Source organism: Helicoverpa zea, chromosome 11 (genome assembly GCF_022581195.2).
Source record: "Helicoverpa zea isolate HzStark_Cry1AcR chromosome 11, ilHelZeax1.1, whole genome shotgun sequence".
Classification (NCBI taxonomy): domain Eukaryota; kingdom Metazoa; phylum Arthropoda; class Insecta; order Lepidoptera; family Noctuidae; genus Helicoverpa; species Helicoverpa zea.
This window is the reverse complement of record NC_061462.1, coordinates 6,149,143-6,173,176: the sequence shown is the minus strand read 5'-3', so window position 1 is coordinate 6,173,176 and position 24,034 is coordinate 6,149,143. Positions and strand designations below refer to the sequence as shown.

Below are 24,034 nucleotides of genomic sequence, written 5' to 3'. Positions count from 1 at the left end.
AAATCCGAATAAATGGATTTTATCGCGGTTACATTAATATTATTTAATCCCGACAGCATCCATGGTCACGGGCATACTAAGGTAGTCTTGATATTACGGTTACAAAATCAGTAAAAGTAGTTTTACATAAATAAAGAGTACAAGAGAGATGGAGGATCTTATTTTTGACTGTCTTTTACTTCGTCTGTAGTCACATCGCTGGCACAAGGAAAATACAATGAGGATATTCTTTCTTAAAATAAAAAATACTATATGAGTTACGTAAGCTATAAATATAGTATTCAAGCACCAAAATGCCGCGTATCTGTGATAAAAAGTATGAGGATTTGTTTTAAGCCGATGAATTCTGTAGGTACATAGGTACTTCTGTAGTTTCCAATTCATATTTTACTATCTATTTTTGTCCTTATTTATTGTTTATTCCGTGAATTATGATAAAGTGCTGGTTGATTCATTTTGTTTTTTTATCTAACTACAATTAATTAATCCTTATTCAATTCGAAGTTGAAACAATAATCGTGTTAGCGCAAAGATAAGCAAATCTATACAATTTTACTAAATTTTCGAATGAACGAAGCGTAGCCTCGTCTAATTTTAGAGCCAGTAAGTATTTTTTTGTTTTCAGTCTATCGCTGTTAGTAGGGTTTTCTTCAAAGCTATAGAGTTATTAGAAGAGCTATATTATTAGATTAGACGATGCATGTACATAATCCTAAATAGTTTTTGGTTAAACTACACACATGATTCATTCATCATTTTATATGAATTGTATTGTAATGTTGTTTGTTTGTTAGAAAATCGGTGTGGAATGTGATGGTAATTTTAATGGGTAATTGTTAAGTAGCTAGACTGAATCCAAAAGGGTGCAAAACTCAAGGTATATTATTGTTGTAAATAAATATTTGCATTAACTTCTATGTTATCCTACCGATTTCTGAGAAATTCGATAAGATAGAATACACGTTTAGATGCTTTTATTAATTGCGAAATGGGCTGTGGTCATTACTACCACTGTTTTTAACCCATATGGAAAATAAAACAATCGATCAATCATGATTTAGTTTTCGATAAGCCTTTGAATCAACAACAACAAATAAGTGGGACAGATTTCGAAAAAAGGGCAAGTATTAATGTCAGGAAAATAACAACTTATTACAAACACTACTTGGTACTTATGTGGATTCTTTAGCTATTGGGCCTGTAGTCGTTTGAGCCTTTCTCACTAGTACTTAATAATTATATTATTTATTGTTGCTTATAAATTAAATGTGATTCTTAATTTCAATTGCCAAATGCCCAACGATTGTTTCGGTCCAGAAAATATAAGGAGAAAATTGAATATTTAAGTTAAACAATCCCTAATACATATGAGACTCAGATACATTAACACGACTTAAATAATAAACACTAACCGTCTTACCACAAAAACTTTCAAACGTCAGTTTAAAACTTGTCTAAAAAAAATCAGATTATGTCGTTGAAATAAGGTCCATTTTGAAGCCTCTTTTTTTTAGACAAGTGTTTGACTCATGTTTAAGTTTTTGAAGTAAGGCCATATCTCTTCCGGTCCCAAACCATAGCTGGAACGCTCATGTAGTGGAGAACTTGTGAACATTTTTATTAGGCATTTCCTTATAGATTTCGAATTGCTTTTAAGTGGCAATTTAGCATGGTTTTATCGTGCACCTTTAATCTTGATTTAAGATAGGTGGTATATGTACACCATATCTACTAAAACGTCACGTATAAAGATATGCAATACAAAAATAAATTATTAACATATTATTTAGTATTCATTAACACGGAAATTCTGAAACAATATCGGAAAAACTCGGTTCCGAAATATGAAAATAAATTATTTAACTCTTAGAGTAAGAAAACAAGGCAAAAGGCTCGAGAAATGGTGGACGAGAAGGTTTCTTTAATGAAAAATTTCCACCCCACGCTATTTACATTAACTAACTTATCTTTTACTGCGGCATAAGACCGATATGATAGAAGAAGACACCTACATTGTAAATCTATCTATGATGCGTGGCTGTATATTTTATTTTATAATGCAGTTGAAATGGTTATCTTTATTAGCTACAGGGTATCTTTGGTATCTTTTTTGTTACCTACGTCGTATTTGCTAGTATTCTGAGTGCAAGGTTTAGTGCGTAATTTTTTTTCAAGTCACTGTTGGTGATCCTTAGAACTGCCAAACAATAAGGGATAGTAGGAAGGAAAGGAAGTAAATTGCTCATTCAAAGGATATTTTGGTATCATTCGTATGGGTCTAGCTTTTCACACCATTTCCTAGTAATTTCTAACGCCACTGTGTTAAAAATTTTAGTTATGATCGCACCGTGACATACATGGAACCAGGCAATATAACATTGACTTCACAAAGATCTATTAAAATATATTAATTCATGGTGTCGTGGTTATATGTTCAGATGATGGATGTTTTACAACATTATGAAGATATTTTTTTAGAAGTTGTCTGTTCTAGGGATCGTACAAAATGGTTTGATTAGGTAACGTAAACATAAACATAAATTATCCCCATTTTGATAAACCATTTGAATACACGATCTTGTGATATTATTATAATGAATTTGCTGTTCGCAATCGTTATTCAGCTACAGATATCTTTGTGAATAAAATACTTAGACATAACCACAAAAAAAAAGAAAATATAGTTGCACAACTATTTTATTTTAAACTTATCTATTTAATTTAACAATAACTTATACTAGCATTATGGAATATACAGGCAGAGATTCAGTCGGGTCGATTATTGGAAGGATGGGTCGAAACGTGGTGGCGTCGTGTTACTGATCTTGCGGATGGTAGCTGCTGGCATGAAGCAGCCAGCGTTCGGGTTGAAGTTCTGCTGAGGGTGCTGGGGCCCTCCCATTGGCTGGCCGTAGCCAGGGGCGTAGGTCGGACCTCCCGGGTTGTTGAACCTGGCGGGGCCGCCCGGTGCACCCGGTTGCATCGGCATACCGTTGTTCATGCCTCCTGGGCCGTATCCTGGGTTGTATCCTGGGCGCTGCATTCTGGGGAACACAGTTACGAAGGATGTTAATATACAGTTTGGAAAATATCTTTTGGCCGCAAAATTATGAGGAGGAAATCACTTTTTTAATAATATGTATTAACAACTGTAACACTGACGTTGTAGTAAACGTGATACAAAATGTACTTACATAATATTATTTCCAAATAATAAATTAATAAAATTCACTAATTGTATTATCAACTGATTTTACAACAGTTATGGTCATGAAATTTTTGGCGGCATCTATTTATACCTTATATTATCTGATTATTATTCGTCAAAGTCATGCTATCGGCTCAAATCACGCCAATCGTTCCTTTGTTTTGTATAGGTATCGGATATCGGCCCAGTCTCTTCAGTTTGACAGTTCGATGTACCTAGCTAGCTATCCAAATTAGATAAATAGTACCTATCATAGCTAAACATAGAAAATGTCTGTAAGAAGTAAGCCTATAAGTAGGTATTGTTTGTCTCCAAAGCCAGTCTCACTAAGTATACCTATGAAAAGGCTCCTGTTGATACCGTTGTCAATGGTTATCGTTTATCGATATTGTATAATTTATGGCAATTATCTCATCCTAAGCCCCAGACGTGTGTGCAAACACGTTACGCGTGCACAATTTGTATTCAACAGATTGGTTTTAAACCCTGTTATAAATGTATTTTTAATTCCGATTTATATGTTTTATTGATCACACTCTCTTCTACCTGATACTCCATAAAATTCTGCCATAATACTACTATGGAAACAGGTAAATACCTTTCCTGTTATCTGTTACAGCCTTTTTTTTGTTTTTTATCGTCCCACTGCTGGGCACAGGCCTCCTCTCACACGGAGAAGGATTGAGCATTAATCACCACGCTTGCTCAATGCGGGTTGGTGATTTCAGACTATATAGTTCAGGTTTCCTCAAGATGTTTTCCTTCACCTTTTTTATCAGCCATTGGTGTCCAAGATATACTAAGAAAGTACATACAAACTTAGAAAAGTTGCATTGGTTTTTGCCTGACCTGGAATCGAACCCACACCCTCATACTCGAGAGGTTGGTCCTTTACCCACTAGGCCACCACGACCACCGGCTATCCTCTGACCAAGATGCTCTGTGGCCAATGATGATAGCAATAGACTATTAAGCCTTTTCATGTCGAAAATTAGAACAAGATCAGCCGACTAATAAAAAGATTTTTACCTGTTTAAAGGTATTTCAGATGATTATGGCAGCGTTTGTCTATTGTGCGGTTATTAGTGCCGCAAGCACTTTCTTTTATGGCTGAATAAGCCAATGGCTGCGCGACACTTCTTGGTTTGCTATACACACGACATTGCTATAAGGTCTACCTAATCAGTGCGGCAAAATAATAGATAAAACAATTGAACATTATCAACGGACAATTGTTATTAAGAACAGGAAATTAAAAAGAAGTGTTTTTCCACTACTATTTAAATCCTGAACCAAACACTCTGTTTGTTCGGATAAAAATTAGAAACATTCTAAAATCGAAACTTTTTAGCTCGAAAATTTTAATCAGGCGTCGAAATTTTTATTTGCATGTTTACATCTGACAAGCCGCGGGCGGAAGGCTTCGCCCGTGTATAGTTCGGTTATATCGCGTTTGCAAAAGAATTCTTCAAAATGCCGAGATAAAAACTAACCTATGTTCTTTTTCAACGTAACTCTATCTCTGTATCTACCTATTAAACCAGTTCAGTGGTGTAGGCGTGAAAGCGTAACAGGCAGACAGACAGACAGACAGAGTTCCTTTCGCATTTATAATTTAGGTAAGGGATGACACTACAAAACAGTGTAAGTTTAAAACTGACCTCATGATGGAGGCGATACTGAGTATAAGAAACTCTTCAGCGGTATACAGCAACTACTTCGTATTTGGGCTTATTTTATTCGTGTGGAAATACACTGAAAGGATCAGTGTTTGTCAATAGCACCGCACGGTTAAGGCAGCCGTGGATATGGTGTGGGTGACCCATGGACGGGTGGCCATCTTATCATGACGAGTTCCTCCATAATTTTTATGGTAAGTACTAGCAGGCTAGTTGGCCGGACACTACAAGTTGGCTTGTAGTGTGTGTCTACATCTTTGGCAGTATTGTGCATGTTTATTTATGCATTACCTGGTTCGTCCTTTTGCATTTCTGATCTTAATTTTAATTTGTGTCCATCCATTTGAATCTTCGTCGTCAATTCCCGGGTCTGTCTAATTGTAGTTACTTTGTAATTTTTGTTCCTAGCAATAAATATGTTTATTTTATAAGTGACTTAGGTATAAGTGTAGGAACCACAGATTTAATTATAGCTAGGTACGTAATAACGGAAGACCAATGACGTGCTGTCTGTTACGTAACAAATTGTGGAATTTAGATAATCACAGTGATACAGCCGTCTATTAAGATATCTCATTAACGATTAAAGTGATTCATTAGCTTGTTGAATTAAGATTATAATGATAATATGTTAAATCCAAATGTGAGAAATCTTGTGAAATATTATTTTGTAGCACATTATATGGAATACTAGTACAGAAGTCTAACTGTATTATACTAGAAACAATAATTCAGTTCACTGTTTTAGTTTCATGAAAATATTCATAAAGCAATTTTGTTCGACATTATATTTCCACGTCTTATTTTTTCATGTCTTTTCTATTATTTTTGTTATCTCTTAGGTTCATCTTTGACTATACTGATCCACCAACGCTTACTGTAGGATTGTATAGCGAATTTTAGATCAAGAAGATGTTCATGAATACTCTAAATAATTGAGCATCATACAACGATAAGGGTTTCAAGTAGCCATGGCTGGATATCACATGATGACTATCTAAATTGTCAATTAAATAAATGACAGGTTTTTATCAATTTCTGAGAGAGTACTGATAACGAACATGAAAGTCGGAAAACACTCGTGTTTACATTTGACTTATTTCTCCTATATCAGTCTTTTCAAGGATATGAATAAATAATAAAAAATATTTTATTAAAAAAATGTATTTCGTCTTAAATAAAATTAACGTTTTCGTATACAAAAAAAAAAATCTAAAAACCTACTAAGTAATTTATGATTTACTATCGGGGTCTTTCGATTGCAATGGTATTTTAACTTCAGCGTTCTTTTCAGCGTCGCCAAGATCCTTTGCTTTAGGTGTTAAAGCTGCTTCTTGGTTTAATTTCCTTGTTATTAAGTAGGATAATAGTTGGAAGAAAGCTAGAGTAATTCCTGGCAGTAACCAGGCATCTGGCATATTCGCCACAGTCTTTGTATAAAGTAAAGAGTATAAAGGAGATGACATCGTTTGCATCGCCGATTCTAGTGAACCCATCACGCTGTAGATTTTACCTGAAACACAAAATATTGTAATGAGTTATTATATAAAAAAATTAAATGGTTGTATTAATCTATACTAATATTATAAAGAGGAAAACTTTGTGTTTGTTTGGTTGTAATGGATAAACTCAAAAACTACTGGACCGATTTTAAATATTCATTCACCATTAGAAAGCTATATTATCTGCGAGTAACATAGGCTATATTTTATCCCGGTGCGGGCAGTAGGTCCCATGGGACGCTGGTGAAGTCGCGGGAAAACGGATAGTATAAATATATTTTTGCAATGGAAAAATAAAGTTACACGAAAATGCGTACGGCGTACACAGAACACCGGAATTGACGAGAGATTGATATCAAAACAACAATGAGATGAATACGGCTCACCTTGTTCAGTAGGTAGTATTTGTTTGTTCAAAATAGGTCTCTGTACCACCTGCGAGCCTTGTGAGATTATTCCAATCAAGGGCACTGGAACAAACAATAAAATTATTGTGTAAAATACATTCGACATTAAAGATCATTTGTAAGTTCGTAAATAGGGGGCAACCTCCGGAACTACAGAAACGAGTCGGACGTCTTTTAGCCAAATAGAGTTAGAGTCAATCGTTTATTAGGAACATTTACATATGTAGAGCATGGTAAAGTAAATCTACATTGTGTCAATATTTGAAACTTAATCTTTAATAACATTGCCGGCGGAAAAGGCTAAATTAGGAAATTATGATAAGAAAAAACAAATCAAATTTTTCTCGTAATCATAATCATTTTTCTTATAGGTATATCGGGCACCAGCTACCTCAAATCAGTTGATAAAATTCTTGATTGTTAGAACAAGCAATTCATAATTTCGGTAATTACATCATGCCATAACTTTACATTAATTGTGCCGAGCAGAGGTGGTAATTAACACGTGACGATTGAGTTGAAGATTAGTTATTGAGTTGAACGTTCGGCTGTATCCAAAATGATCTAATGCAGGTATACAAGACTTATGACTTAAATTTTAGTAATGTTTAGACTTGGGCAGGACAATTTTGAGGAGATATTAGGAAACAAAGGAACCTTTTCTGTGTCTTTCTGTTGTAGCTCCTAATTGGATATCTACTAGATACTAAAAGAAGAAATAATAAGGTTTTATCGATAGTGTTACCATGATCTTTAATGTATTGTATGTGTGCGTGTCTGTTTAACGTAGGTATTATGCAGCATGACATTTATCACATTTGGAATCTATGTATCATCATTGCCTTCCTGTTTTTAACTATCTACTCATGATAAATAGAAAATCTGATAAAATCAAGCATGAAAAACAAGAAAATGGACAACAAACAATGATTTATTAAATGTTTTATCTATCAGATAACCCCCTTTTTGATATTCAGAAGGGATTATTTCATCATCGAATACGCAATGAGTCACTGCTTGCAAAATATTTTGCCTATCCATGATTGGACGAGACCAGTTACAACTTATGTAAAAGGCTGCTGTCTAGTAGGTACATAAAACATTATATTTGTAATTTTTCCTATTCACAATAGAGAGGCCTATTATTTTAGTTGAGGTTTGATGTTTTACTTATGTTTTATTGGGATGCCAACTAAGTTACAACGGTTGCATCTGATGTTACATTATGAGAACTTTACCTTCCATTTATTTCTCCACAAGCAAAAACCTACACGAAAATCTGCAGTCTGTTGTATCTTATATTTTTCTATAAATGAATACAAAGAAATTGGTATATACTCACACATAAAAACACACCAAGTGGCCGTGGAAGTGATAAGACCCGTGGTGGCGAGGATGTACGAGGCACAACTCAGCATGCCTACAGTTTCATCGGCTAACTTCAGCCGACGCTTTAATATTGAGAGAATCAGCAATGTACCTGAAAGAAGACAAGCGTATCAACTGTCATTGGATAATGTTATGTTGAATATGCTAATAAGGGAAATGAACAGATGACAATTGGCAAGTTAAGGGAAACCAGCGACTGTAAAATAAAATCTCTACTTATAATAAATCTGTAGAGAGGTCAATTCTGTACATTGAAAAAAAATCCAAAATAACTATAAGAGGGTGATTAGTGATCGATACTGATGCCAAAAATGCAATCAGAAAAATTTTTGTCTGTCTGTCTGTCTGTATGTTCGTTATGGAAACGAAAACTACTTGACGGATTTCAACGAAACTTGGTACAATGATTCTTCGTACCCCTGGGCAGGTTATAAGATACTTTTCATCACGCTTTAAATCTAACGCGGGCGAAGTCGCTGGCAGAAGCTAGTTGAGTAAAATAAAATTATAGCAATCATGTCACTGGAACCAAAAACTAAACCACATATTCGATTCTATGGTTCCGAGACACCCTCAGTTATATCAACGAACCCAAGACAAACTTATTATTTTTTATAAGACTCGAGAACAAATAATAATAAGGTTTGAGTAAAGCTCTTTAGAACAAAGATGGCTATTAACTCAAAGACTTATAATTAGACGTGGAAGAAGCACAAAAGTTTAAAGAAGAGCTAATTGGGGTAACCCGGTTACAGTATTTATTTTTTGCAAAAGTACTGGCGATTACTGATCGGAACGTTTGGTGTGAATAAACTGATAAATATTGACCGATACTAGAAAGTACTTAAGTAAGTGATTAATATTATATGAAGGACAAATACTTACCAACAAAACTGACAATGTTTCTGTAGGCTAAGTAGGACCCGAACATCACATCAGTCCATTGGAACTTGTACCTGTAGTACATATAGGCGATCAACACCTCCGCTGTAACAGAAAATAGTGCATAGTTAAAGAAATTGTTACAGTTTTAAACAAATTATATCAAGTAAGTATACTAAAGTATCAAGGAGTAAAATAAAATTTAAGTGCGCTAGAACTGTATTTATATAAACTTCAGGTTAGAAACATTTTTTTCAGGATTCTCAGTCTCGACCTATCCTCATTGCACAATTTGCGCATGCCGTTAGCAGATGTTTTTCAAAACAAATCACCTTTTTGCCATGTCCCATGCAATGATTTGTATTTTTTTAGTTTCAGCAACTGCAATAAGTATTGTTATCTTTGTATCATCAATGATGATATTTCGTTCGTTGTGTTTATCGCCACCTAGTTTTATCATTCCGAACTTATTACTGAAGAGTAGTACAACGAAGTGGAAGACGTTCGTCGAGTCCTATCTATTATTCTATTCTATGCCAGTTACTAACGCACTCTTGTGACAGTCTTGCGAACTAACAACTCTGCTAACAATCTATTTCCTCACATGCATATTTTTCGAAAGAGGAGTCTAGGAAGTATTTTCACAGTATCTTGGTCTGGCATATTCCTTTGGTTAATTGTTAACGTGGCAGATCTTTTTTTCTAAAGTTGCCTCTTAGGCCTGGTATCCTTTCATTCATTTGTACGTTTCTTCTTGTTTGATTATTTAGATGCAACTAGTCTTCTACTACTTCTAGATCTTCAGTCGTATATACCTATATGAAATAATTTCTTAAAACTAATTAACGCTATTACTATATACTCACCGGACAACAACATTCTATCTCCTAAAGTAACAACCAACATGAGGAATATGATCATCCTCTTGCGGCCTTCCCTGGGTTTTATCAAACAGTGTACAGCATTGAACGGCAGCTTCCAATTGCAAACCGACACTTTATTGTCCATGTTTACACTGACGTCTTTCACTGCGAAGATCACGTACACTAGGGATGATAGCTGGAATAATTATAAGACATTGGGTTAATTAAGATTATTTTAAGCGGTTTTAGAAGGGTCTCGAAAGAGTGCACCATGGAAATTCTTAAAAAAAGATGAGAAATTATTGTATCAAATGAGATAGGACTCATAAATATGCGAAAATTATTGTAGAATTTGATATGTAGATTTTGGATAAAGAAAAACCAAACTCTGACACTTTAATTGAAATACTTAATTGCTATGAAACAGCTCTACTTCTTTTATTATTTCTTATGTAAACAGCTAAATAATATAAAAAGTTCACAAGGAAAAAGTATTGTTCGCGATATCGACCCGGCAGTTTGGCTTGCGGTGTTAGTTGCAAATTCTTGCATGCACAGTTAGATGTAGGATAGCTTTTTCATTTTACTTTTTGCTTTCAGTTTTTGTCTAGCGCATACATGGTCGTTTACTTTCTTTGTACGATTTCGAAAAGGTTTTTTATGCAGAGTTCGTGGTGCTAACCACGATATCTCCTGGTTAATGAATGGGACGAGATAAGTAAGTCGCAGTAAGGTTTATTGGAGTAGAATAGGAATTGACAGGTACTTAGGAAGTTAGAGAAACTTACGAGTGTAAACGTATATAGATGTTTATACCTGTAGAAATAAAACAAGTGGAAACACACCGAAGAATCCGAGGTAGCGGTATAGAAGGGGGCCGCCCACTGCTCCCAACACGTGGGCTATTTGTATGGCGGCCCGGTGGGTGCCCATGGTTCGAGTGACGTCACGGCCCGTCGCGAAGCACACCTGCAAAGGATTTCAACAAACATTTTATAAGGATTTATGATTCACTATAGTGTATTCCAACTGAGCTCTAGACTATAAAGGATACTTTGTCTTCCTTCAATTTGGTGGAAGACAAATAGTGATAAAGGTGAAGTTTTAGATGGTTCTGCATTGCAGTGTTTATGTTCTAAGCTGAGTGCATTAGTCATATCCTTATAGGAAAAATATTTGTTTTGTAGGTATTTTGTGAAGCTAGTTATGATCACGACACAGAAAATGATTAAGATTGTGGATCACAGCAACAGAGAATTGAAGTTCATTTAAAGTGTTTTTTTTTTGGTATCCGCAAAATACATTTTAGTAAAATTGATCAGGTGACAAGCGGTCACCTTTATAGACTTGTCTTTTGTCTTTTTTTCTATAGAAACTACTACCGCAATGGGCATTACGGGAGCTTTGCGGAATAAACAATGGCGACATCGGCATCGGAGCTGTACCTAAAGAGTGAACATAATTTGACCCAGTTTCACTTGTGATATAGGAACACGCTATAAGAATATTCAATATGGAGTTCTACTTGCATACAATTACTGCGGAGGAGCGAGTGGCTAAGTAACCGCCGTACCTACGGGTCGATGAGGTTAAGCATCAATCTTACCAAGGTGTACTTAACGGGTTGTTCTGGGTGCAACTGGGTTGAGGAGGTCATAGTTAAGCTCTAAACTATGTACTACATAAGTGTTCCTCAACTACTTTTGGTTAGAGTGGAAGCCTAACCCAGCATAGTGGTGAAATGTTTGCGTCTGTTTCTTGATAAGAAGATTTTACTATTGTAGCGGGATAAATAAAATTTTAATTAAATAAAATTATAATTAGAACCAGTTCCATTGTGAAGAAAAAGCTGAAGGGTTCACTTATTTGACCCGAAAAAACAAGACTACAAGTGAAAAATTACTTACGGGGAAACCTCTGGCCAATTGACAAACTAGAAGTTAACAGTCATCAATTGAAAAATCCCGGTGACTTTTCACCTTTTACTCTTAAGCACTAGAATCAGAAACCTATTTCAACTACAATTACGGTATATTGAGAACAAATGTTTGCAGTAGTAAAACAATACTAGTTTTATAGTATTTACATTGTTAACTACAAACAGCCTATGTTATGTTCTACAAATGGTTTTGTTGCTTTGTTTTATTTGTACTTCGTGTACTCGTAACTTTAAATAGATACTGAGAATGAAAGTTCATCCAACTTTACTCATTTAAAGAAAATACAAGTTTATTATTCTCACATAATTTAAATGCTATCTTTTACGTAGGTATCGTATCTTCCAAATCTTATCTTTAAAACGTAAAGATTACGATACAAATTAAAAATAAATGTGTAAATCATGCTGTTTACTTACATCACCTATGTGACTGAATGCGGCCGCTAGGAGTAGGCCGAAGTTGCCTCCCAGAGATATGGGCAGTTGTACGGCATACAGGACTTGTACCGTGGATGCTCCGGGGAAGATGAGCATGAGTAACACTCCCGTCGTCATGACGCTCATGCCGACCAGCGGCAGTATGAGCAATGGCTTCCGACGACCACTGCAGTCGCTCCATGGTCCCACAAACAAAAGGACGATGGTAGATATGAGAGATCCAATGAAACTTCTACTGACGTTCACGCCTGATACTACTATTTGACTTTCAGCCTGAAAATTAAACAAATAGAAGGATTAATTTTGATGTCTAGAAGAAACATTTATGAATAGAAAATCACTTTAAGATCTAAAAGGCTTTTTGTTTTATAGGCCATCTCAAGTTACTTTCCAAAAATACCACCTCGCTAAGGTTATCTTAAGTCATTAATTTAATTATACAGACACAGATAAAAGTAGCTAAAGTAAATAATAACAAGGTAATGGGCAATTGCCTTCTGTAATTAATCTTAACAGTCTTACTCAGTGATTACTAAGGTACACAAGTTTTTGGAAAGTATTACAAAACACATAATTACTTATAGTGAAATCTCTCTGTCCCTCGTCATTCTAACATTCTAATGTATTAGTAACTTCAGAGGACGTATTTATTGAATGTTATACATAGGATAAACTGAGCAGATCAAAGGTTATAGGTAGATTACTGTCAGAACGTATATACTTAGTGACAGCTATGTTAATTAAAAATATGTGAGTTCATTGGCATTCCTCTATTTTATTTCCTCAAAAAATGTTGGACATAAAATAGCAAGAGGTGATTAAGATCATCCTAGAATCCTAGATCATGGTGACTTGTAACACAAAACCTAGAATGTATTGAAGTGCATGAATATTTTCTATAATAAAATGATCGTTTCTTGATGAGTGTTATTGACAGTCATTCAAAAGCGAGTTAGGCTTCGTTTATCTAAGGTCTGATAAAATTCACGGTCATTACGACCGCGATCAAGTCTGCCCTAGTATAGTATCAAAGTTATAATCAGATATGAATTGTGGAAAACCAGAGTGTTTTGGTAGTTTATCTATCTATTTATAAACCTAGAGGTAAGCTACTTTTTCCAACTTTCAGATGCAGGATTCGGCGTAAGGAAGGTACAAAGTGGGACGATCAAAAATAGGAATATAAATAAATCTTTGATCTATCGATGAATAGACTGAACAAAAAGTATTTCGCAAATACTTTCCTTTGACCAAATTGAATAAACGTTCTATGAATATCAAAGATAATTGGGAAAAATACTGAGGCTTTTTTTTTTTTCCGACGTCAAAAATCATCAAATGACCCCTCCCGCTGTGGGTTAGCAGCGGTGAGGGAGTGTCAGACTCTTACTGACTAAAAACCGTCGTGTTCCGTCATAGACCTTTTATGTACCAGGGCCGCGGTATCTCTTTCGAACAACCCGCAGCCCCGGCAGGCCTTGGCCCTGCTGGGCCCCGCTGGGGTTGCTGACATCTCTTTGAGGAGCGCGTGGAACAACGCGCGCCGTCGACACGGGTCTGTCGTCTAAGTAGACAGAGGGACGATGAGCCACCCGAACTCACCGCCCACAGACCCACGCCTACGGTGGCCGGGAGTCATCTCGCGACACCCGGCGCCCATGGTGTCTACCTGGTCCAGCGCGGCGGCCGGAAGACCAACATACCCTACTACACTGCTTTATATTATATCTACAGGAAAGTCCCAAATACACTACAGATACAAATTTGTATTTGAAGGAACATTAAGCGATCATTAAAAAAAAAACAAAAGAAGGCATAAAAGTAAAGTAAAATGAATAAGGTTTACCTCCATATCTCCTTTTTCGCAAACTGCTAAATCCACTCCCAAGTCGATAGTACAGGCAGTTTGCAAATAGAAGTTCTGTAAAGATGTTTGACCTAGATTGATAGCTATCATGGCTCCCACGAGGGCCGGCTCTAGTAGAATGCGGTACTTCTGTGGCCGATTCTCCCCACATGATGGTGGAGACTTATTGTCTTCTTTCTCTTGTGGTCCTCTATTTAAAGAGAAAACATTACAGTTATGTTCACTGAATATGAATGAGCAAGTGACTTCTTACTCTCTAATAAAGTACTTAGTCCTTATGTGATTGATATTAATTGGTTGTGTTTGGTGCATAGCTTATGAGACGGGACTGACAGTTAGTTATTAATGGATGATGGGTTAAAACGTTGTTGTTGTTGTGAAATAATATGTAGGTATGCATATCAACATGTGAAGGTTTTAAGATTTACATATGTTTCAGTGTTCATGAATTTATTATTTCTGATCAATAATATCGTAACTGGGACAATTATGAAGTAAATTACTTATTAAAAGGCAAGTAATGTAGTAATGTGTTAACATAAGGAAAAAATAATTATAAAGTAAAATAAATAAACACATCCAAAATCAAAATAATAAAGAACTAAAACAAAACCACCTTAATTTTTCGACTTCACTGCCGATATCAACTGTGCCTTCATTCATTGTCACTTCAAAATATGCACTGTACTCTCAAAAACAAAAGAAAATCCTCACAGAATATCACAAACACAGCTGAGAGCTCACATCACAGTTTGATACACCAACGCGTGTAACCGATGTACAACTCCTACTAATATGAGCCGATAAGATAGCCGTCTGTTTGCAAATTCGAAACAAAGTACCTAGTCAAATAGAAAGATAACTTTCTGAACTGAATGCGATGCATTATTGTAGATACACAATGCACGCTTAACGGGATGAGGGTACCGACCGGCGCTGGTAACCGCTGGAGTTCGTTTCAGAACAAATTGCTTCGATTACAGCAATTGGCTCGCACTCACTGATACCAGTAGGGTTACGATAACGTTATACTCTTTGGTAATCACACAGGTAGTGGCCATTATTCGATTTTGGTAATTTTATGCTTATTTAGTACCTAATGAATTATTTAATATATTAACTAATTACTATCAGCTGTCTGTCTTTCATGTCTGGAATAAATAGTTGGAATGGTCCAAGATTTCATGAAAGACGGTTAAATAAATTTAAAATGACTAAATGTAGAGGAATCAAAAGAAAAGTCTTACGCAAATCAAACAAACTATTGATAATCTGTCACTCATAATGGTTTCTTTAAAATTATCAGTAATCTCTGTGTCATTTACGTTCCGTCTGATTACCTTATTTGTAAAATTAGTCCAAGGTCTAAACAAATAAAACTGCTTGCAACCACGTGCATACCCTTATGAAGTCATTGTATATCGGCACATGTTTCGTTTATACGCAAACATAAATAAATAATCTTTCGTATCTTTCCTTATGTCATCGAATTCGTGATCTACGTGATAGAGTCCACATACGCAATTTTGTTAATTAAACGAACAGTCACAAGTTGTTACTTGCATAATAATAAGCTGCAGATACCGTTTTCTTGTTTATTATAGATTTAGATAACGTTCTTATGGATACTAAATGTGTCATCATGTATTCATGGTGTAAAATAGCGTTTAAGGATGCAACTTGAGAGAATTTAACATTTTCCAACGGCCTCAAATTCAGACGTAGCGTGAAAATCAATTTCATGCTTCGATTGTTCAAAAAAATAAATAGCTTTGGCAATTAATAATGCACGAGACAGCGCTCTTGTTTCCCAGTCAATGAACGACATTGTCTATTGCTCATCAGTTTTGCAAAGAGCTACTACACCTTTGCAATATTTTTCACGGCCAAAGTGTGCGGAGCCAGCTTTAAAATAAAACAGTTGAGAATCTCGCTCGGCGGTCGGCACGCGTTCCTTCGGCAGTTACGCGATCATTACGTGTACAATTACCACTCATTATATTATAGAGCGGAGGTCGATTCCGCTAGGTGCTCCAAAACGTAAGCAAACGCATACAATGTCAGATCTGCACTAGTTGATGCAGCAACAGATTTACGTTTTGTGTTTTCCATTTCAAGTGGCATGAATCCAATTGCTCCCGATTTACAGTGTGTTAATCTCTTTTATCGCTTATAAAAACTGTAATAGCTAACTAGTATGTTGAAAAATCAGTGTACCTAAACGTGCAAATTGATTTAAGTTAAGAATGTTTTTGGAATTTAGTTTCATTAAAGTGGATATTAGATGTTGCGAAATAACAAACCCTTAAACATTTACGATAAGTAAAACTGTTTATTCAGTCTTTTTCATTAAGCTGAAGCAAATTCAATATACCTCTAATATGTTGTTGAAATTCAAAATATTTTTTATTAAAAGCATCGTTGAGCACGTATGCTTATTATATTTATTTACGTATATTTATTTACAACTGAAAGAAAAGTATGAGCGATTCAGAAACAAAATGAAACAAACATTGCACTCGCTACAAACGTACAAAGTCTGACGAATTAACGAATTCTAGGCGATGTTAATTAAATGCTATCTGTTTCGGCTAAACAAGTTTGGAATCACCTACGTTTCAGGCGGAAGCGAATGTATGAGGCAAATTCACTTTTAACTGGATGATATTACGAAACATTTTACTTTGAAAGTCGAGTTATTTCAAAGTCTTACAAAACGTCCTTAATCAGTCAGTTGCTGGAAATGTTCAGTGCACATACACTGTGCCTATAATATAACAAAAAACTAGAGACAAAGATATTAGTGTTTAAAGTGAGTTTGTGAATAGCCTAGTAGTTAAGCAACGATAGTGGAAATTACAGAATTTATTGCGAGGCATAAGTGCATTCACCTGTTATTGTAAGTTGTACATGAAATGGCAAGTTTTGCATCAGCTGGATGAGTATGCTCTTTATTATTGTTGCATTTAAACAAAGAAATATCCTTTACTGATATTCTTGAAATATTACTTTGTAAAAGAAAAACTGGCGTCAAGCAATGTGCCTACTGATTGGAAATATGTTTACCTAAATTATACCTATAAAGTCATGTCTGCAAATAATTTGTAATCTAATCAATAGCCTACATGAACTGGGCAAATGTTATTAGGATCCCAACGTCTGTTAATCTTCAGTACACAATATCTTTAATGATAAAGTAGGTCGATTTGTATACCTAAAGGTAACTAAAATTAATTGCTCGATCAGCATCGATCGAAGACAAAGGAAATAAGGCTTAGACAATATTATTTCTTATCTTAAATATTAGGTTGCAAACTAACAATGACAATACATAAACCTATATTATCTATTTTACTACGGAGATCCACTACTGTACTTAAGCATGACTCTGTCAAATGTTAATCCTAGAAATAAAGGCTACTTTTGCATATTTTATATGTGGCTAATCTCTCAAATTGTCTTCTAGAATTCTGGTTACCCTATTCAATAGTGGCTATTTGATTGACATAAGAAGTAACCAGATTAAGGACAGTTTCTGGGACATGAATAGGGCGGAATTATAAAGAGGGTGTCACGCCGCTATCAATCAACTTGTGATGTTACGTGACTGGAAATCGTTTGACCTATAAAGTCAGGAGTTTTTATGACAATCAAAATAAATTACTCAACTACAAAGAAATCTTCGATGATTCTAGGTGTCCGAAAAATCATAAAACTTTACTAATAAGGATAATTTTGCACGTTAAAAGAAAATTGATAAGAGTTGTTGATCCTGAGTCGTATATTAGTAACAAATTTTCTTATAATTATTTTGTACATACACAGCTGAATCATTGCGATCAGTCAACATTTGATTACTGATCCGATATAAAATGCTGTCACAAGTTGAGTTTTTTTCTTTCTTTTTGTATCATAGGTATATGTCTGCTACAATGTTCAGTCCTCCCGAGCCAATTGTTTGGAATCTGAATCCCTCGGCCGTTGATTGTACTTGATTGAATGCGTATGAAGTCCTTATGTGGAGACTGGATGACCTTGGAGGAGCCTTCGATGCTCAACGATTGAAACGCGCATCCATTAGTCGTCTTGTAAGCTTGAGACGAGCATTGTTCAACGCCTACACTAAGACGTTTTGTTCTTATAGTTTTGGTAATAGGTAGTGCTAAATATGAAAGGCTTGATGGCGTTTAAATAATGTCAATTTATCTTTTTTAGTTAGAACACAGACATAAAGTTTGATGGGAACGAAATTAAGTGTAAATAATTAGGATAGTGCATGACTCCATTGCGATCCCCTTTCGGAGTCTTAAAGTATTAAAGTCAAACGAAATCGGTACAAGAGACATACTTATTTTTAACCATTACAAGCCTATTTCCATAGCGGGGCTCACTGCCATATTATAGCCACCTTCTCAATGGTGTGACGTCATTATATTGATCTACTTGCTTGCAAGTACTTCTGTCAATGCGCCATGAGCATACGTCATCAGCTTCTGGCATACCAGTAAAATTTTAAATGACTTAAGTATTTTTATTTCATTTCTTAGTTGAAAACCTCCAGAAATAATAGCTTTCCAAAGATTTTTATTTATGACGTGATATTTCCAAAATAAGATTTTTCGTACTGGCAACACTTTTAATACGTAATACCGTATTTAGTGATTACCCCTAGGGGTGCCATAGCGCATGCGTGAAAAATATGGCGAAGCGGCGACGACCTCTCTGCAGGGCGGTAGTTGCCGCTCCGGGCAGGCACGAACTAAGCTTTCCCGTGCAAAATCATTTTTTTTTATATCTGAATCTCTCATGTATTTTGCAACCCAATAAACAAATAAATCTTTAAGATTTTGTATGGGTTCATCTTAAAATGTCTTGGAAAAATGCGGTGTGTGTTATTATAAAAGACCACTTTTAAAGGGGTCAGTGCCGCTAAAATTCTTCCCTGTACAATATTTGCATTCGGGTACCATCGTGGAGGTTCGTGCATTTCCGTGAGGTTCGCCTTTCAACCCTCGGCGACATGGCTCTATCGCAATCTGAAAAATCTTTACAACATTTCCTTCTGTTTTCCCGAAAATATTAAGTTTAAAGTGAAAAATGTGGTTATTATTACATAGTATAAATGAAGTTGATGTAGTAAATAGTTAAATAGTGAGTTTATATTGTTTTGTTTGGTGTCTGTGGTAGTTAACTGTTGTGCTTACACTTGTGCTATAAGGGGTGAACGCAGTTCGATACTAAGGTAAAGATTGGAGTGGAATTTCAACGCATTTATGTGCCTCTCTAACCAAAACTTTGATCCAGTTCTTTTAAAATAGTATACTGTCCGACGAATCAAGCCCTTTTTATGAATTTCTCAATTTTATAAACATGATAAATAATTCAGGAATTAAATACATTTTCAGAAAAATATATTTTCTACTTACAGGTTTGGAGCCATGAAAGACGTTGACGACGACCATGACTGAAAGGGCAGACGTTAATAGGATGCTGGGTAAGTCTCATTTGTCACACGTTTATAAATACAATACAAGAGCACACAATCTCTGAACATTACACTAATTGCGCTAATAGGGATGTAATTTATTCAGAAGGTGAATATGCAAATAGAGCCATAAGCAACTGAGTACCACAGAGGTTTTCACATGTTATCTATACTAAAAAGTCTTAGTACTTACGGCTTGACGTTTCAATAAGATCCAACTTGGCCTGAAATGAGTCATCATGATTAAGGTGATTAAGGGTCGCAAGAACGTTAAGACAGTAGTAGACAAAGTTCTTATAGATCCAAAACTAGTGTATACCTAGTCACCACCCACTCATTATGATTAAATAAAATGTTTAAAATAACCTTGATTTTATTGCACTTGATACATATAAGGATTGCAGGTAGGTACCTAAAGTAGAATACATTAGGTGTCTCTTAGAACAAAACCAAGTAGGTAATGAACGTATTTCGATTTTTAGTAGGAAACACATTTTCTAAAAACATAACAAGTAAATATTACATTCATAAGGTTCTATCAATTAATACATCAAACTGAAAGACTTTTCGTGAAAATTCTTGAATTCTGATGCAATCAACCATGGATTCGGATGGTAGAGGAGATTCAGAAAGTTCATAGAGTAAGATTATTGTTATTACTGTTTTTAATCTAAAACAAAATCTGCTTTAAAATGACAGAGGCACATCTAGTGCGGACGTCACGACACGAGCCAGCACTTTGTATTTCCACGTCGCCATTAAATGTGAACAGAATTACATGTTTTACGTTAATTTTCTATTTTCTGACACAACTTCATTAACTGGAAATGACTTGTTGATTATGCGCCATTTTGTGTTTTGAATACCAATAATTCAAATACCTATACCTCCTTGATTTAGGTACATTCTTTTTACGAAATAGATACGGTGTTGTTATAGCATGTCAGCAGAATATTTTGAAATCACGATCAATTCGAATAAAAAGGGAAAAAATAATGTTTCCTACACAATATTTAATTAAAATAAAAACTGAACTTTTTCACTGAAAACTCATTTCATTGAAAATCTCGACGGAATAAAATTAAGTTCGCAATTTTAGTAAGCTAAAGCCATGTTGAATTGATGCAATTAAGTACTCCGGGAGTTAGAGGGAAATGATTTGCGGCCAAAATAACCGTGAAATGAATTTTAATCAAGTTATCCTAAATTAAGGCCCAACTAATCAAATTGTCCGCCACGGGACAAATATTTCGTCCACAAAATACTAATTTGCTTGCTCTACCAAGTAATGGATTTGCTTGAGTGACTTACACATTACTGTAATGACGTAACGCCTAGCTGAACATAGTTAATTACTACCATAAATCTATACAGATAAGTGTGAAGTTTGAAGGACCAATAATAAAGAACTGAAGCTTAATACATCTTGAGAGCTGTTCTAACAGACAAAGAAATATGTAACAAATACTGCCAATATTATAGGTAAGAAATGGAATAGCATAAATGAAAAATATCATTTATTCGTCCATACAAATCATTGTCACAAAAAATTGGTAGGCACTATTTTTCAGAAGGCTAAAATCTACTAGATTTTAATATGATCATTAGTCATTCTTAATGTCAATTTCATGAAACTAATCTGGGATTACCCTTTATTCGTGTAGACTTTGCTACAGCCCAGCTGGCAAAAGTTAAACATTAAAGAGGACGGTTTTGCGGTCGACATAAAACTTTTGAACAAACAGATTTAAAATGAAAAACCCTTTCACAAAAGCACTGAGTCAGCTAAAGCCGTTTAAAAATACTTAAAAGCAGTTACAGAACATTTTTGCATGATTGTCTGCGCAGCTCGATGTTATCGTTTAATACTTCTTTTAATTACTGTCTGGTACCGTTGTATCAATGTTTTGTAATTGAATACGCAAAGCACATCTGAATAGAAAGCACGTAGCATGGCGTGCAGTGATTACCGCTATGCCTGTGGCACCCTGCCTGGTGCATCGAATCATTTTACAATAATCTTTCGAAAGAACAGCATTGTTGATCTATTGCACTATTCTCACTATTGAAAAAATACATGGGATTTAAAATACGGAAGGTTTGTTGTGGCTATCTAGCAACAATAATGTGAAGTGCACTCGGCGACAACGGATTAAAAATGATTGAACGTGTGTGGCGTTTATTTTTAGCCTTATATAGAAATCACGCCAAGGCTCCCGGAGTGTCGCGAGATGCAACATTCATGTTTGTGTCTTGTCATTGGAGAGAAGTGATAACCTCTCGATAAAGCATTTTTTTCTCCCACACGAGATAAACCTGGAGAGCGTTCAAGAACTATCAACATTAGTGCAGTGTCGGGGACGCTAATAACAGAGGTTATGTGTTATTCAACAAATCGCGTACATAAAATCAAATCAAAACTGGTTCTCAAAAACAAAAACAACGAACGTCAAAGTAATAACCAACTGGTGCATGAACTGAAGATTAATAAGAGAAAGAAAAAAACAGTGCCTCTCAGATAACATTTAGGAGAGTTAGTAATAGATAAAGATAAACTAGTCTGAAGTTTTAGTGACTGTGTAAAATGATCGCCTTGGTGTTGTGCTTGGTTGGCAAAATAATTGAAGTGGCAAAAAGTGCTTTCAGTAATTGTGAATTAGAACAGTTTGAACCTCGTAATGGAAATACTCGGAAGCGCAGAAAAAGGTCACGAAAAAAGAGGAAACGGAAAGGTAAAGTTTTCTGTTCAACGAGAATTCCTCGTGAAACTTATCTAATTTCAGTCATTGACTTGTCGATTCCGGATGGAAAGTAATAATTTAGTATTAGGTTTCAATAACACGTTATTGACATTGTAGCATTCTTATTATGTACTTGTTGTTTATTCTAAACGCCCTCGTTACCCTGGACATTAGAATTATTTATGTTTCTAAGTAGCCAAGGTCATCAGTTTATAAATGATGTAACCACACGTGGGATGCCAAGTGGTACGAGTGTCAAGTTTCAAAACAAAAAGAATTTCTTCTCAACGACATCTGTATGATCGTAAGGCAACTAAATGGTAGTGCATGAGTCTGATAACAATTGTATCGATCGAAGTCAAGCGCTTTAATGCAACAGTTGGCATCGCTGCTGATGATAGGTGGCGCTAGTTGCTTTAAACAATCATCCACATAGATTTTAGAAATTATTGTTCTAGACGCGTTTATAAAAATATGTTGAACTCTTAACTACGGTGCTAAGTCGTATACATTAGCACCGTAGTTAAGTTGAATGACGACGGAAGTTGAATGACGGTATAATGAAAGATTTTATTATTCTTTTGACTACTTGCAAATCTGTTTCGCAATACATTTGCTGTGTCCGGCTTTCATGTCTTTGTCAGTGCACAATAAGGATGTATGACGAATACTTGAACGAATGAGCTAAGTGTAGGCGAAATATTTGCCGGTTAGTGGTGCCACTAAACTGTCAGGGTCGTTGTGAAAATTTATTTATTGACGTCACTAGCAATTTTCACGCTGGAATTTCACAAAACAAACAAAATAATATTTTCAGTTCCCAGAATTTGTTAACGAATGGTATAACATAATTGAAGCTTAACATCAGCTGTTCTTCCCAAGACTAGCAATTTTTCTTAATTAAAGAAATTACCTGAGCATAGCAGAAATCCGGTGTAACCAAGTTTTGGCTTGTATCTTCTAAACTAGTGTACGAAATAAACTAGTGTAACGTCAGTGGCGGCTTTACTTACAATTAACTGTATAACGTATGGTCATAGACGGAGTATGGGAATGAGGAACCCGCAGTCCACATAAATGTCTCGATTTGTGAGGTCGTTCACTTAGCTTTGTGTTATGACTGATTTGGTAACCATACCGTTACATTTTTAGCTATCCGGTGTTCTCTGCCTACAGATTTGCAAATAAAGCCTACACTATGTACTTTGCTTGATGTTTTGTTTGTAGAAATTTCAAGGCGTGTAGATAGCTATGTTGATTTTACAAATAGTTCTTTTTTCTCTTCAGTAATGTTAGATTAGTTGTAGCGTGAACAAGAACATAGTCTACTGTATAGGAACTTTGTTTAAAAATAATTTAGGATAGCCAGAATCTGAAAAGGTAGCAGTGTATCTCACTTTAAAAGTATAGCGATAACAACTTTTGTAAGTTCTGAATGCTATTGTTAAGAACTACAATATTTTGGTTTGGGTCATTGTTATGGGGATGGTAAATTGTCATAAAACAAATCAAATGAGATTGTAATACATTGTCTTACATTGCTGACATTATTGAAACACCAGATTAATTAGACACTGCTTTTAACTCACAATAGGTACCGATGTCTATTGTTGCGATACGCTAACTTCAGAACA

General features: G+C 35.3%; 3 protein-coding genes across 12 annotated transcripts in view; 1 reads left to right on the top strand and 2 right to left on the bottom strand.

Annotated features, from left to right (window-relative positions):
* Window positions 1-2,681: 2,681 nt before the first annotated feature.
* Window positions 2,682-4,874, bottom strand: LOC124634692 (cleavage and polyadenylation specificity factor subunit 6-like). The gene is made up of 2 exons (XM_047170351.1): window positions 4,870-4,874; window positions 2,682-3,044 (listed from the first exon to the last, which is right to left on the bottom strand). Exons 1-2 carry the CDS (start codon window positions 4,872-4,874, stop codon window positions 2,780-2,782), a joined length of 270 nt encoding a protein of 89 aa, XP_047026307.1. The 3' UTR covers window positions 2,682-2,779.
* Window positions 4,875-6,035: 1,161 nt separating this feature from the next.
* Window positions 6,036-23,986, bottom strand: LOC124634288 (proton-coupled folate transporter-like). 4 transcript variants are annotated; one of them, XM_047169790.1, is made up of 9 exons: window positions 23,938-23,986; window positions 14,154-14,364; window positions 12,287-12,580; window positions 10,747-10,899; window positions 9,934-10,126; window positions 9,071-9,172; window positions 8,139-8,276; window positions 6,776-6,859; window positions 6,036-6,400 (listed from the first exon to the last, which is right to left on the bottom strand). In XM_047169790.1, the coding sequence occupies exons 1-9, from the start codon at window positions 23,946-23,948 to the stop codon at window positions 6,120-6,122; spliced, it is 1,467 nt and encodes a 488-aa protein (XP_047025746.1). In that variant the 5' UTR covers window positions 23,949-23,986; the 3' UTR covers window positions 6,036-6,119. The 4 variants fall into 4 exon arrangements, with proteins under 4 accessions (XP_047025746.1, XP_047025747.1, XP_047025745.1 ...); XM_047169791.1 differs by lacking the exon at window positions 23,938-23,986 and adding an exon at window positions 23,314-23,383; XM_047169789.1 differs by lacking the exon at window positions 23,938-23,986 and adding an exon at window positions 19,601-19,629.
* Window positions 19,263-24,034, top strand: part of LOC124634285 — a 71,384-nt gene continuing 66,612 nt past the window's right edge. For 3 of the 7 annotated variants that reach the window (XM_047169779.1, XM_047169774.1, XM_047169773.1), the window contains exon 1: window positions 21,892-22,391. In XM_047169779.1, the coding sequence (XP_047025735.1) occupies window positions 22,244-22,391 (148 nt within the window). In that variant the 5' untranslated portion in view covers window positions 21,892-22,243. Of the gene's footprint in view, window positions 19,417-19,602; window positions 19,669-21,891; window positions 22,392-24,034 lie in introns of those variants that run through there. The other 4 variants (XM_047169778.1, XM_047169780.1, XM_047169775.1 and 1 more) reach the window with 4 other exon arrangements.

Excerpts from the sequence above, each read along its gene's own strand:
- LOC124634288 (XM_047169788.1), bottom strand. The coding sequence starts at position 14,837 with ATGAATGAAGGCACAGTTGATATCGGCAGTGAAGTCGAAAAATTAAG. Across the intron at positions 12,581-14,153 it reads GCGAAAAAGGAGATATGGAG|GCTGAAAGTCAAATAGTAGT; the intron begins GTAAACCTTATT and ends TTTAATTTTCAG. Across the intron at positions 9,173-9,933 it reads AGATAGAATGTTGTTGTCCG|CGGAGGTGTTGATCGCCTAT; the intron begins GTGAGTATATAG and ends TTTCTGTTACAG.